This window comes from Astatotilapia calliptera, chromosome 3 (genome assembly GCF_964374335.1).
Source record: "Astatotilapia calliptera chromosome 3, fAstCal68.1, whole genome shotgun sequence".
Classification (NCBI taxonomy): domain Eukaryota; kingdom Metazoa; phylum Chordata; class Actinopteri; order Cichliformes; family Cichlidae; genus Astatotilapia; species Astatotilapia calliptera.
In genome coordinates, this window is record NC_137424.1 from 74513456 (window position 1) to 74526418 (window position 12963).

At 46.8% G+C, this 12963-nt stretch overlaps 1 protein-coding gene across 3 annotated transcripts in view; it reads left to right on the forward strand.

The window, feature by feature from the left end:
- The first annotated feature begins 204 nt into the window (after positions 1-204).
- The window catches only part of nfxl1 (nuclear transcription factor, X-box binding-like 1), a 51765-nt gene continuing 39006 nt past the window's right edge, over positions 205-12963 (forward strand). The window contains exons 1-16 of one of the 3 annotated variants that reach the window (XM_026163429.2): positions 205-282; positions 1429-1606; positions 1686-1877; positions 2106-2215; positions 3106-3236; positions 3637-3681; positions 5573-5706; positions 5900-5985; positions 6061-6136; positions 6260-6357; positions 6598-6712; positions 6831-6955; positions 7038-7160; positions 9447-9537; positions 11892-12012; positions 12384-12540. In XM_026163429.2, coding sequence (XP_026019214.2) covers positions 1447-1606; positions 1686-1877; positions 2106-2215; positions 3106-3236; positions 3637-3681; positions 5573-5706; positions 5900-5985; positions 6061-6136; positions 6260-6357; positions 6598-6712; positions 6831-6955; positions 7038-7160; positions 9447-9537; positions 11892-12012; positions 12384-12540 — 1764 coding nt within the window. In that variant the 5' untranslated portion in view covers positions 205-282; positions 1429-1446. Of the gene's footprint in view, positions 283-370; positions 948-1428; positions 1607-1685; positions 1878-2105; positions 2216-3105; positions 3237-3636; positions 3682-5572; positions 5707-5899; positions 5986-6060; positions 6137-6259; positions 6358-6597; positions 6713-6830; positions 6956-7037; positions 7161-9446; positions 9538-11891; positions 12013-12383; positions 12541-12963 lie in introns of those variants that run through there. The other 2 variants (XM_026163430.2, XM_026163431.2) reach the window with 2 other exon arrangements.

Below are 12963 nucleotides of genomic sequence, written 5' to 3' on the forward strand. Positions count from 1 at the left end.
TATTGATCTAAGACCCTAGCCCTAAATGAGCTTTTTATATTGTTAATAAATTAACAACCAAAAAGCAAAAAGTAACTAAAGTTGCAGCTGTGCAGTGACACGTATGTGTGTGCGTTTGCGTACACGTGTGCGTGTGTGTGAGGTTGTGGGATATGTAGTTTTACTCCTGGATAAATCGCTAAACAGACGACGTTTGGTTGTGAGAACTACAAGAACCGGCATGCACCGCGTTGCACTACGCATGACAATCAGGCACCTGGCTCCACTGTGCTGAGTGTTGAGGTGTGTTTAGCTCATAACTGCTCATTAAATGAGGTTTTCTGATTGTCTTTGGAGTTTAATATTAACATTCCGGAAGCTTGTGTGGATAATTAGAGTTTGGTGAATGTTGTTTACCGGAAGTGACGCTTGTTTCCGCCTGGTTTTTCTTGGAGTTTGAATGGCAGTTGGGTTGCTGCAGCTAGCCGGCTAGCAGCACTTTTGAAGTGAATTTGGCCTTTAACGTGAGCATGCGCGGTGTAAACGTGTTGCGGTGTACGTGCTCAGGTGCAGCGGTCAGGTGCACGGGCGGAGAGAGACACAGTCCGGCTTCGTGTCGCTGTGACTCAGCGGGACAGCTGGGGTAGTCAGGTAACCGCTAAAGACCCAGCCAGGTGTCAGGTAAAGCTGTCAGGCAGCTGTGAGCACCTGAGGAGGGCAAGCTGAGGCTGCGCAGAGCCTCCGGTGAGGCTGAGGCAGCTCTGAATCACGTATAAAACCCCTCTGCTGCGTGGAAACGTGCCCTAATGCGCAAACCAGGGTCCAGCCAAAAATCTGCTAATTCACCTCTGCAGCATTAAATCCACTAACAAAGGCACGCTGCTGCTGCAGAGACAGATAAACATGAATGAGTGGCAACATCTGCAGACGTCGGGCTCAAAGCTGAACTCCTAAAGTTCCTGAGAGAGGTGATACCTGGTTAAATGCATGCAAGGCCAAAAGTACTGTAATAGTTGAAAATTGTACATATATCAATGGTCTCATTCTATGTCTACACCAGAGACCTCTCAGAACTTCTGTTTTTACTGCTGCAGTGTTTTCATTGGATTTTCTACTCGTTTTCTAAGCTTGTTGATGTATCCTTGATAAAATGCAGTATTGGAGTATTGGTGTGTGTTTGATGGTACAGAGGAAACTCTTGTGCTGCTGCATCCATACAAAGTCAGGCAGATCAGTGAAAAGTTCTCACCTCAGCCCCAGCTCATTGTTTGTGTCCAAAAAATAACTTTTGAGGATTTGATGAAGCCATCCAGTATTTGCACCCTCAGAGTAAATCCTGGTGGAGGCTGAGTTGTAGTACTGAGAAAATCTCAGAAGGTGCATTGTGGGTAAATTGATAAACTGTGAATCCTTCTTTCAATCATTTCTCACATATGTTGCTCTCTGCAGAGGCAAGAGGCAGTTGCCATGGAGCCCGCCTGGCGACAGCAGGGCCGCGGGCGAGGCCGGAGTCAGGAGGCTCAGGTTGAAAGGTCGCGACCCCTGCAGAGGGAGAGAGAGAGGCCAGGCACTGCTACGGGAAGAGGAGTGAGGACGAAGACGGGCTCTGCGCCTGAACCTCCGCATGGTGATGAAACACTCCATGAACCACCCCTGTCGGCTGTGTGGCTGGTGTGAGTTTATTAATTCTTCCCTGTGGTCCTCAGGTTTGGCTGTCCAATCCAAGTTTGAGGAGATCAGGAAATCCAACCAGGCTGCTGCTCAGCGATTGGTCGAGAGCCACTTCAGCTCCTCCTCCTCTGATGAAGACGACAACAGCATCGATGATGGAGACCACAAGGAAGGAAAGAGAGGGAAGATCCTGGCGTCCGCCTTCACCACCTACACCGACCAGACAGGTGAGCAGCCAGGCATTGCCGTGGCAACACCACTGTGAAGATCAACTGGTTAAATTGATTGTTTTACCAGTGTTTTTACCGGGTGTGCAGATGTTTGAAGACAGTAAGGTGAGCCTGATATGAAGCTGCGCAGATGTTGTGGTATTCCCGCTCACTCCCTGTGTGTGCGTGTGTGTGCGTGCGTGTGTGCGTGTGCGCGTGCGTGTGTGTGTGTGTGTGTGTGTGTAGGCGGGGATGCCACTGGCCTGCAGAGGACCGGTCAGTACGTCAGCGACCTGTTTCAGTCCGGAGCGCTCACCTGTCTGATCTGCATCGCCTCGGTGAAGAGGACACAGGCGGTGAGACACGTGCACACACACTTTGATCTCACTTTTATTTTTATTTTTATTCCTATTTATTCTATTTATCCCCTTCGTATATTTTATTTATATTGTCTCTGTATTTATATGTATGTATGTATGTGTATGTATATATATATATATATATATATATATATATATATATATATATAATATTCTGTAACTTCTGTCGGTGCTGTGCTTTTTTGGAAATCGAATTTCCCAGAGGAACCCACCCGAGGGATTAATAAAGTTCTATCTAATCTCCTGCTGTGTGTTGATTCAGCTTCACTGATCTGACGTCACCTCTCTGGTTTCTGAAGAACATTTAACGACAGCTTGAGGCCGATTTTCTCCTTTTGTCACATTCATAGAAGCAGATCTCACAGAAAGTCAGAAGCATTGTAATCATGTGGTTCTCAGGTTTTTGTGCTTTTTAAAAAGAATTGTTCCATCTTGTCTTTTTCTCTTTAGTTTTTACTTCTTGATTGTATTTATGTAAAAGGTTTAAGTAAGTAGTTGGAAAAAGTAAATATCTTTGAGAGGTGTCTGGGGTCATTTTGGTCACTTCAAGATGTTTCTTTGATAATTTCTCAGACATCCTCTGTGTAAAAGTTAGTGAACTATTTTTGACCCTGGAGACTGTTTGCTTTCATCACTTATTTCCTTCTCTAGTCAACCACTACTAGTAGATAATGCTACATTACCCATGAGTCTCAGCTTGTAGTGACTTTTTCCAGTATTTCTACAAACCTGTGAATTTGTGTGATTGGCTGGTTGTAATGTGATGTGCTCTTTACACAGTTTGTTTTAAAGTCTTATAAATATTAAAAGGCCCAGAGAGGGAGACCACTTTAGACTGAACTCTGATATCTGGTGTGTGCATCCAGGTGTGGAGCTGCTCCAGCTGTTTCTCCCTCTTCCACCTGCCCTGTATCCAGAAGTGGGCCAAAGACTCGGTCTTCCTCGTCTCCTCAGTCACCGATGAAGACTTTGGTCAGAAGCAGCACCCGTGGCCCTGGTGAGGAACAAAAGCCCTTCCACTACCACTATAGCCGAACGTGATAAATCCATAAACATGGGCGAGGGTTAAATATTATTTGGCATGAGGGTGAATCTTCAGTACAATTACATCATTTTAAATGGAACTAATTACTGATAAGCTGGTAAAATCACACTGATAAAGCTGTCTAACCAGAGAAAAGTTCTGTGTTACATTTGTGTTTAAAATTGATTGTTGGAAATAGTTGGGTTTTTTTGGTTTTCCTCTTTGTGGTTTCTGTTTACTAGCTAAACTTGTCTGTATAATGGACTCGTGTTTTCTAATGTTTCATTTGTTAGTTAATAAAAAATCTCACTTTGAGATTGGGCGGTTGTAAGGAAATAATCATCAGTTAATGCGTCTGATTGTCTCCCCTCAGTCCAAAGTGCCGTGCAGAGTATCCACCCAGTGCCACCCCCAACAGGTACGTTTGATTTCTTTATCCTGTGTGCCCAGTTTTATCGACCCGCCCTTTAGAGTTACCACAGGCCACGCTCAGTGCTAAATCCACTCTGCAAATTCACTTTAACAGTAACATAATCAAGTAGCATTAAAAACAAACATTAAGCGATAATGTGGTCAGATAATTGCATTAAAACAGCACAAACACAGTGCAAAGGTTCAAATCATGGGCTCCAGTTACCTAACAGCTATAGCTGCCTGTGTCATTAAAAGAAAACACACCAATAATAATGCAAACTTTAAGCCTTAATACAATTTAAAGAGGTGAGTTTTTTAAAAAGTAGAGGACCAATAATAGAGCCCTGTGGAACTCCACGAACACTCTGTGAAGCTTCTGCAGGTTGTTTCGGCTGTACAGCTGTTATAAAGGGGGTATGAACAGCTTTCCTGGCTGTAAAGTTGGATATTGTAACATGTCAGCCTGTGGAGAGTGAGTGCTTGAGTTCATGTTTCATCCCCACAGGCTGAAGCAAATATGGCTAAAGTACAGATATTTGATATTTTGACTCAAATGTGTTAAATATAAATGTGAAATGTTGTTTTATTGAAAGTATTAGTGAGAGCTTGCCCCACCGACTCCTAACAGGCTCCAAGAATATGAACACAGACTTTTAAATTCTTTGGTTTTAAGGTTTGACTCTTTCAAATATCTGACGTTCATTCAACACTTTGTCCCTGCTGGAGGTGTTACACGGTCGTTGAATCTATTAATGTCAAAATCCCCACAGAACCTTCATGCGATCATTGTGAGGTGATGCTGCTTAGTGTTCCTGTATCCTCAGTATCGGTTTGTCTTTCCACAGTCTTCTGTTTTATTCAGTTTTCAGTTCTTTCTGGAAACGATTTTATAACTTGTACTCTTTTTTTTATTGATTTTTTTTATTTTATTGATATTTTTTGTTTCCTGTGTTTAATCAAAGTTTCAAAGTTCCGAGTTAAATCCATCTTGAAGCAGACAGAGAGCAGTAAGCTGTTTAACAGATTCCATGGCTGAACACTGAACCACTGAAATACACTCTGTTCACTCAGGCCCATGTTAACGTTTCCAGCTTTACAGCACAGATAAACATGTTGACATTCTGACACAAAGATGTTTTGGTTCACTTGTTTCAGTTTAAACTATATTAAGGCTGGAAGTTGTTGTTGTTGGGGGCGTGGCCTCTTTGACTGACAGGTGGCTGCTGTTGTTCGTGCTGTTGGTGCCTTTTGGAGCTTTTTGTAATGTGTTGTTAATTATAACAACGGGCCATTTAGGAGTCTGAGCTCCAGTTGTGGGAGGTTATTTGGACGTGAGCTCTGACGAGTGAAGTGTCTGTAACTTGCCACCTGCTGCAGTATTTATCGCCCCATAGGTTGGAGAGAAAGAGCAAATGTGCATCACTTTGTTGTATCTCATGTGAACGCTGACCAGCTTCACACAACGCGGCTGTGCTGCTGCTCTCCAGCAGGGGGAGCCACACTCCACACTTACTGTAGTTTCATGCTGTTTGTGCTTCAATCTCAGTATTTACTGTTAGAAATGCTTAATTTATATTACATATAGTTTTTTTGTAATTATTTGTCATGGATTCATTTTATTGTCTTTTGAATTTAGGTTTTCAGTTTAGTTTCAGTCACTTTAAAAGTTTAAGCATGTCTCACCTGTGTCTCTTTGTGTTTCTGCTGACTGGGTTCTTCCCAGCTGAGGATTTTCTGTCCTTAATCTTTTATCTCAGTAAATAATCACTAATCGGACTGTGGGAAGTTTTAAACACATCACGTGGTACAGGTCGGTGTGTTGAAGGCGCTGAATTAAAAAAATAAATGTTGGCTGTAAACTTCAGAGTTTAAAAGCTTTTGTGTGGTGTGTTCAGGTACACGTGTTACTGTGGGAAGCTTCAGGATCCTCCAGCTGATCCGTGGCTGGTTCCTCACTCGTGCGGCTCCATCTGTCAGAAGGAGCTCAAACCTGCCTGTGGACACACCTGCCTGCTGCTCTGTCACCCCGGTAACCACCCACACACACACACACACACACACACACACAGAAAGGATAAATGGAGTTATCCTGGAAATCCTTAAAAACTGGGCCTTGTCCCCAGAGGACGAGCAGGTTTACAGTTTTGCATCCTCAGTAAACACATCACACAAACTGCTCTGAGCTGGGAGCGTGGAAATGTTCCTAAAGCTGTGTGTTTCAGGCCCCTGCCCTCCATGTCCAAAGATGGTGTCGGTGTCTTGTCTGTGTGGCAAAGCACAGCCCCTCCCCCGTCGCTGTAGCAACAAGGTGAGCCTCGCCGTCTGCAGGTTTACAGCGTGCTGTGGGTGTTGGTGACATGCTCACTGTGTGTTCTCTCTGCAGGCCTGGTCGTGTCAGCAGCCGTGTGGAAAGTTGTTGCTCTGCAAACAGCACACCTGTTCACAGCCGTGTCACACAGGTACACACACAGTCTCTCACACACACACGGAGTCATGTGTGAAGCTTCACTGTGACTCAACACAGTCCCGAGTGAGCTGTCCAAAATGCCTGCCTGAAACCCCCCCTCTCCTGTGTGTGTCAGAGTGCGCGCCCTGTCCCAGAGTCAGCGTTCAGAAGTGTGTGTGCGGCAGAGAGAAGGCAGAGAGGCCCTGCGCCAGCCCCCGCTGGACCTGCCAGCAGGTGTGTTTGCAGTGTGTCAGCAGCAGCGCACAGCTGGATTTGTGATTGTTTATTGCCAGAATCTGCAGATGTTCCAGATGTTCCAGACGAGATGTTCTGTGTGGTCTTTGCTCGCTGGGTCAGAAAGTGTAACATGAGTCATTAAAGCTGTGGAGACGGTGTGGTTCGTCTGATGTGTTTAGTTTTATTCTGAGAGCAGGAAGCCCCGCCTCCTCTCACTCACCTGTCTGTCTGTCGCAGGTGTGCGGCGCTCCGCTCTCCTGTGGGAACCACACCTGTGAGGAGGTGTGCTGCGATGGCGACTGTCCTCCATGTCCTCGCTCCATCAGCAGGACGTGTCCATGCGGAAAGACCAGTGAGTGCTCACGCAAACACACACGGGTTTTCACTCCATGCTACTGTTCTCTAAGTGTGTGTGTGTGTGTGTGTGTGTGTGTGTGTGTGTGTGTGTGTGTGTGTGTGTGTGTGTGTAGAGTCGTCTCTGCCGTGTACAGAGGAAGTGCAGCCATGCGGCGACACGTGCGATCGCCGTCTGGCATGTTTGAAGCACACCTGTTCAATGAGGTGTCACCGAGGGAGCTGCGAAACCTGCAGACAGGTCTCTGACACACACACACTGATCACACACACACTGATCACACACAGACACACACGCTGAGCCCTGCTCTGTGTCTCTGCAGGAGGTGGAGAAGGAGTGCAGGTGTGGCCGATACAGGAAGCAGATGCCGTGTCATAAAGAATACCTGTGCGACTCCAAGTGTCCCAAAACCAGGAACTGTCAGAGACACCAGTGCAGGAGGAAGGTCAGTCCACGTTCTCATTAGAAACTATCAGTCTGCACGAACTCACACCTGGCTGCAGGAGATGCTTCACCTGTTTCGGCTCTCACTGGTTAGCATCACATTTGTGAAGTCTGGGCTTCTAGATTATTGAAAAAAAAAAGATAATCAGGATTATTTTAGTCATTAATGTGGATGAAACAATTCAAATGAAGGCGAGCAGAGCGGCACAGTAACCAGCAGAGGGAGACAGAGAGCTGCAGCCACAGTACACACTGTTAGTAATCCTCCTGGTTCACCTACAGAAACCTTTCAGCAGGTTCCCACACACGACTAGATCGACTCCCAGGATAAAATAAAACTTTCTTTAAGGTTTGTGGTCCTGGATTTAATCCGTATGTGGGAAGCTGAGCCTTGGAGCTTTCATCTTGGCTCCAGATCAACTGAACTCAGCGAATTTGAGTTTTTATGAAGCAGTGAAACAGCACGGCTATAAAGAAAGCAGGTACACTTGATTTATACCACAAAACAAGCAGAGCTGCACAAAGAAATCATCATGTCACCAGTAAAACTCCTACACATGGCCTCTAGGGTACAAACTGTGAGTCTGCACAGGTGGGAATCAGAATAGTGAGGAAGCGATGCAGCAGGCAGGAACAGTTAGACCCAGAGGACGTGTGTGTGTGTGTGTGTGGATCGCCCACTCAGTGTGTAGTGTCTCAGATTTGTTCCACTCTGAGTGTGATCACATTAATTTTCCACCAAATCCTCTGATGGTTCCTGCAGTGAAACATCTGGAGCCTCTGGAGTTGTTATCTTCTCGGTGTTAAATAAATGATTTTCCATCAGCTGCGGGGAGGCTGGTTGCATAATGACACACATAAGACCCTTCATACCTCCGCCTTCCTCTTCTCTGGTGGATTAAAGGTCTCGGAGAGAGCGAAGGCGAGCTCAACGCAGGGTTGATGAAACGTCTGAGCAGTGACTGAAGGACCCACTCGCAGAGGGAACCCCACGCTTTCGTCCCGCTGTCTCGCTTTGATCGTGACGGCAACGATGTCTCGTTTTTGTGGCGTAAATGTCACCCTGATGGCATCGGATCAGTTTAATCTGATAGGAAAAGGTTGTCTGACGCCACGTCTGACATGTGACATGATGAGGTTTAATAATCCGCCCGCTGTCAGACCCGTGGGGCCAACCTGCTCAGATGTAAATGGGCGCTTTCAGTCATTTTAATGTTCGCTGTCTCATCCTGTGGCTCAGCCTGTTGTTTGGTACCAACAGCATTTAAATACTTAATGAAGCCCAAACAGCTGCAGATTTTCCCTTTTTATTCTGGCACCGTAAATGTTATTGCACCTGCTCTTTTATAAAACGGTCTCGTTAGCTTTCATTTTCCCATCAAACTCCTCGTTTTATCTCATAAATCTACTTCATCTGTTTGCTTCTCAGCAGTGAGCCCCGCTCTGAAAGCCCACAGTCGCTCTTTGTGTAGTTCAACAGCGTGTTCGTAGAAGTAAGAGATGTTTATGAAGCTGTGGAAGATGGTTAGCAGCAGCTGGTGTCTGCCACCTGAGACCCCTCTACTCCGTCTGACCCAGCAGAGCGTTTATAACGTCAGCGTGAAAATCTCTTTCTCAGTGGAGACGTGACATTTACAGGATTTTAAAGCTGGAAAAATGGATTGTGCCAAACTCCAGTCCAGCTACGTGGGAGTCCCAGTTACATCTGAACTCACCGAGGCAGTCAGAAACCTGCAGCTTCTTCAATGTGCAGAGCTCAAAACGGCCGGTTCTTAAAGTCCCGGCTCCCTGCAGAGGAGCGGCCGTGACGTTAACCTGATCAAATAAACACTGAGTCCACACGCTTCATGACTAACAGAGTGTAGACAGCAAGTACAAAGTAGTCGGCTGATTAATATAACTGTTATTAATCTGGAACATTTGGGGGCGGAGCTCATACGACCTTTGATACATTAAATCACAGGAAGTTCCATTTCCATAATAAAAGCTCCTTATCACCTGACGGAGGCTGCAGGGTGGCGGGGGCCGGCGCTTTCTCTCGTGAGATGACCTTTAGGGTGCAGAACCCAGACGAGCCTGCATCCGCCCTCCACCTCTGTTAGTCCTGTGTGAACAGAGTTACTCGTAGCTGTGTGAAATAACACAACGCGATGACGTGTGTTGCACATGTTTGATGATTTTGGCGCCAAACAGCAGAGCAGGACGAGCTGCGGTCGCCTGTATTAAAGAAGTAGAAGAAGAAGTGCCTCAGAGATAAACCTGTTTCCCACGATGCTTTGTGTTTCAGTGTTGCCCCGGTAACTGTCCCCCCTGCGACCAAAGCTGCGGCCGAACCCTGGGCTGTCGGAACCACAAGTGTCCCTCAGTCTGTCACCAAGGTAAGTAATCTGATTACATTTAGATTACGTGCAGAATCACAGCGGCATTCAAATCAGTTGGAATGAATGGATCAGTGATGATCATTCGTTTGGTAACAGGCTCAGGTTCATAGGTGATAACAGCTGCAGCTCCTCTCGTGTCCACCGGAGGCTCCAGCAGTCAGACTACCTGTGTTAAACGTCACAGCAGAAACAAACACGTTTAGGGGCCAGCAGTAAAGAAAGTTTGAGTCTCTGAGCAGACGTGGACGGACCTGAAACTTCTCAACACACACGTCACATCACATTCCTGTCTGTCAGATAGGCTGTGAAGTGTTGAAGGATTCACAGCTGGATGAAGGTGAGAGGTCAAACCGAGAAGTTCTGGCCTACTTAAGAGAGTGTGTGTGTGTGTGTGTGTGTGTGTGTGTGTGTGTGTGTGTGTGTGTGTGTGTGTGTGTGTGTGTGTGTGCGCTGACATTTCTTCCAGCTGATAGCACAGGAGAAAACACACACTCTCTCGAGTCCTTGATAAAGGGAATTAATGACGATCAGCAGGAAACAGGTCAACTTTCTCCCAAACATTCAGCTCTGTGTGTGTCTGTGTCTGAATAACAGACAGCTTCCTGCGTCTATTGTTCCCTGATTGGGCGATAACAGATAATTTATTCATCCATCCGCCTCTTGATTGGCTGAATAGATTAAAGTCAATTTATTGGTGTGATTGCGTGCTGATTGGCTGCTCTGACCTTTCAAGAGGGAGCAGGGAGAAGGTTGCAGCACTGCCAACGCATTGCCACACAGATAACAGCTGCCACTGGGGGGGGGGGGGTGTGTGTGTCCCCTCACTCGGTATATTTTGACCTGCAGAGGTGAACTTTGATATTGTGACTGGTGTAACTATGGAAACTATAAAACCACCCCACCCTGTGTTTACTTTTTAACATCACTTCAGTGGGAACGTTGTTTCCCACAGATGTGGATCCTGTTTGTGGTGTTAGGGGAGGACATGTTTTCTTCAGTCAGTGATTAAAGTTTTTCCTCTGCAGAGATTTTAATTGCTGATTTCTTTGCAACAAGTAAATAACAGGCCGACATAATCGGCTGCCTCCTTGCTGGACTGCAGGACTCCACCACGCTGCCCTGGTTTCAGGATATTTCAGGACAGCCGGTTTTGTTCGGTGCTCTCGGGACCTTCATTTGGTAGGGGCAAAGGTCATCAAGCAGTGACCTCTGACCTGCACTTGGATAGTTTACGTCAAAGTCAAACCGGCTGGAATGCACCTCCGAGGTTCTTGGCTGCTAAAGGGTTGAGTGGTGCTCGTGGTTTGGGTGGAGTTGCAAGTTTAGATCTTCATGTGTGTCGAGATCTTGAAAAAGTCAAGAGAGGCGCAGAGGGGAAGTGAGGGGTTGGCGTCTGTTCCAGGCTGATGGTTTCTCTGGTTGACCTGCGTTTGTATCCATCAGCTGCACGTGGTGACAGCAGGATGTCTGGGCTCTCCCAGGAAGACGCAGGTAACCAGATTCAGCTGGTTGGTTGAGTCTCTCATCCTGCAGAGGAACTCAGCCTTGGACTGCAGCTGGTTGTCTTTGTTCCACTCTGCGGCCTCTGATCGGCTCATGAACCTGTTCTAACCTCTTCACATCAGCCCGAGCAAACTTCGAGCTTCCAGTGCAGAACAAAACTAGCACCACCAGCTGCAGCCCAAGAGGATGTCCCCTTTAAGTTCAGCCTACATTACTTTGTCCATCGATGGCACTACAGATGTTCTCCTGCCCCACAGTCTAAAATAAGCAGAGCTCCTGGTTTGGACGTCTCTCCTTTAGAAGGAAAAGCATCTGCTGTTCAGGCTTTATCTGCACAAGCTGTGAGACACGAGTCTCCCACTCAGTCCTGTCTGTTGCCAAACATTCGGTGTGTTATTTTAATGGAAGTCTTCACAGCAGTGAGTGTCGACTGACGCCGTGCAGGCAGACCTGCCAACGTCTCACAGAGCAGCAGCAGTTTATCTGATTGCTGAACAGGAAAGACTCGTGTTTGTCATGAATGTGTTTGTAGTAATATTACTAAACATATTAGACAAAACCGGATGAGGGAATGCTTTCTGTAATCATCGAGTGGAAGAAGATATATATATCTACGAGCCCCGGCTCAGACACTTCACCTGCCGCCTACTGGTGACGGCCAGAGGGGCCGATGCCGCGATATGGCAGCCTCGCTTATATCTGTGTGGCTTACAGGTGGGCGGTCTGCTCAGCTCAGTGGAGGATTTGTAATAGGAGGATATGATAAACTCTGTTACTGATGATCACGTTCCCCCGGTTTATCTGAAAATGAGTGAATTTGCCCTTTAATGTCGCCCTCTCTGACTCAGGCAGCTGTTATCCGTGTCCAGAGTCGGTGGAGGTCCGGTGCACGTGCGGCTCGACGGTCCTTGTCGTCCCCTGTGGCCGCGAGAGGACCACCAAACCACCTCGCTGCAAGGAGGCCTGCAGGTAACCACACACACACACACACACACACACACACACACACACACACACACACCTGTGCTTTAGATCCTGAGGGCAAACCTGCAGTGAGGAGGTTAAAAGCGCAGCACTCCTATGTTTTCCTGCAGTCTTAAATAACAGTTCTGCAGTTATGCAACGTCTCCTGAGAGCTTTGATTAAAACGTGCCTGAGAGCCACAGCGGGTTATGCTTTAACTGAGTTTTAATTGTTTTTACTCCCTTATTCGTCGTGCTCTGCTGTAACGAGGCCGATCGTTGACCCGTAATGAGCTGCTCCTGTTGGCTTTGGCTACGGGCAGAGAAGAAAAGCAGGAATCAGAAAGGTCTCACTAAACTTTCATCTGCTGTCCTCAGGTGTCCTCCGTCCTGCCACCACCCGACCCGAGAGGCTCACCGCTGCCACCCCGGCACCTGCCCCCCCTGCAAGCAGCCCTGCCTGCTGCCGCTGCCCAGCTGCAGCCACACCTGCCCGCAGCCCTGCCACGACGTGGTGCTGGTCAAGTCCCAGCAGGTAAAGGACCACCTCAGGTCCTCTTGTTTCTCTGGGATCTGTGCTGATCCCAGGCTGTGTGATAAGAGAGGAAAATGATGCGCAGCCTGCTGACCTCCGACAAAACCACCAAACACTGAGGTGCAGGCAGCAGCTGTGGCTTCAGATGCTTTTACTCTGAAAGCGCTGAGACTATTTTATTTTCCAGATTCTTTGTGTTAAATAGAATCAATCACCAGAATCATTTCAGAGCTTTAAAAGTGAATAAAGTGAATTAAACGAATAAAAAACAACGACTGCTTTACTGGAAAGTAACTAAATACTTTATTACTTCCATTTCCTGTTTCTTATACAGTCAGATTTAGCAGGAAGTTTCACTTTGTGTGACACTGCACGTGTATCGTGGTTTAGATGGTTAGTATGAAATATAATTCATAAATCTGA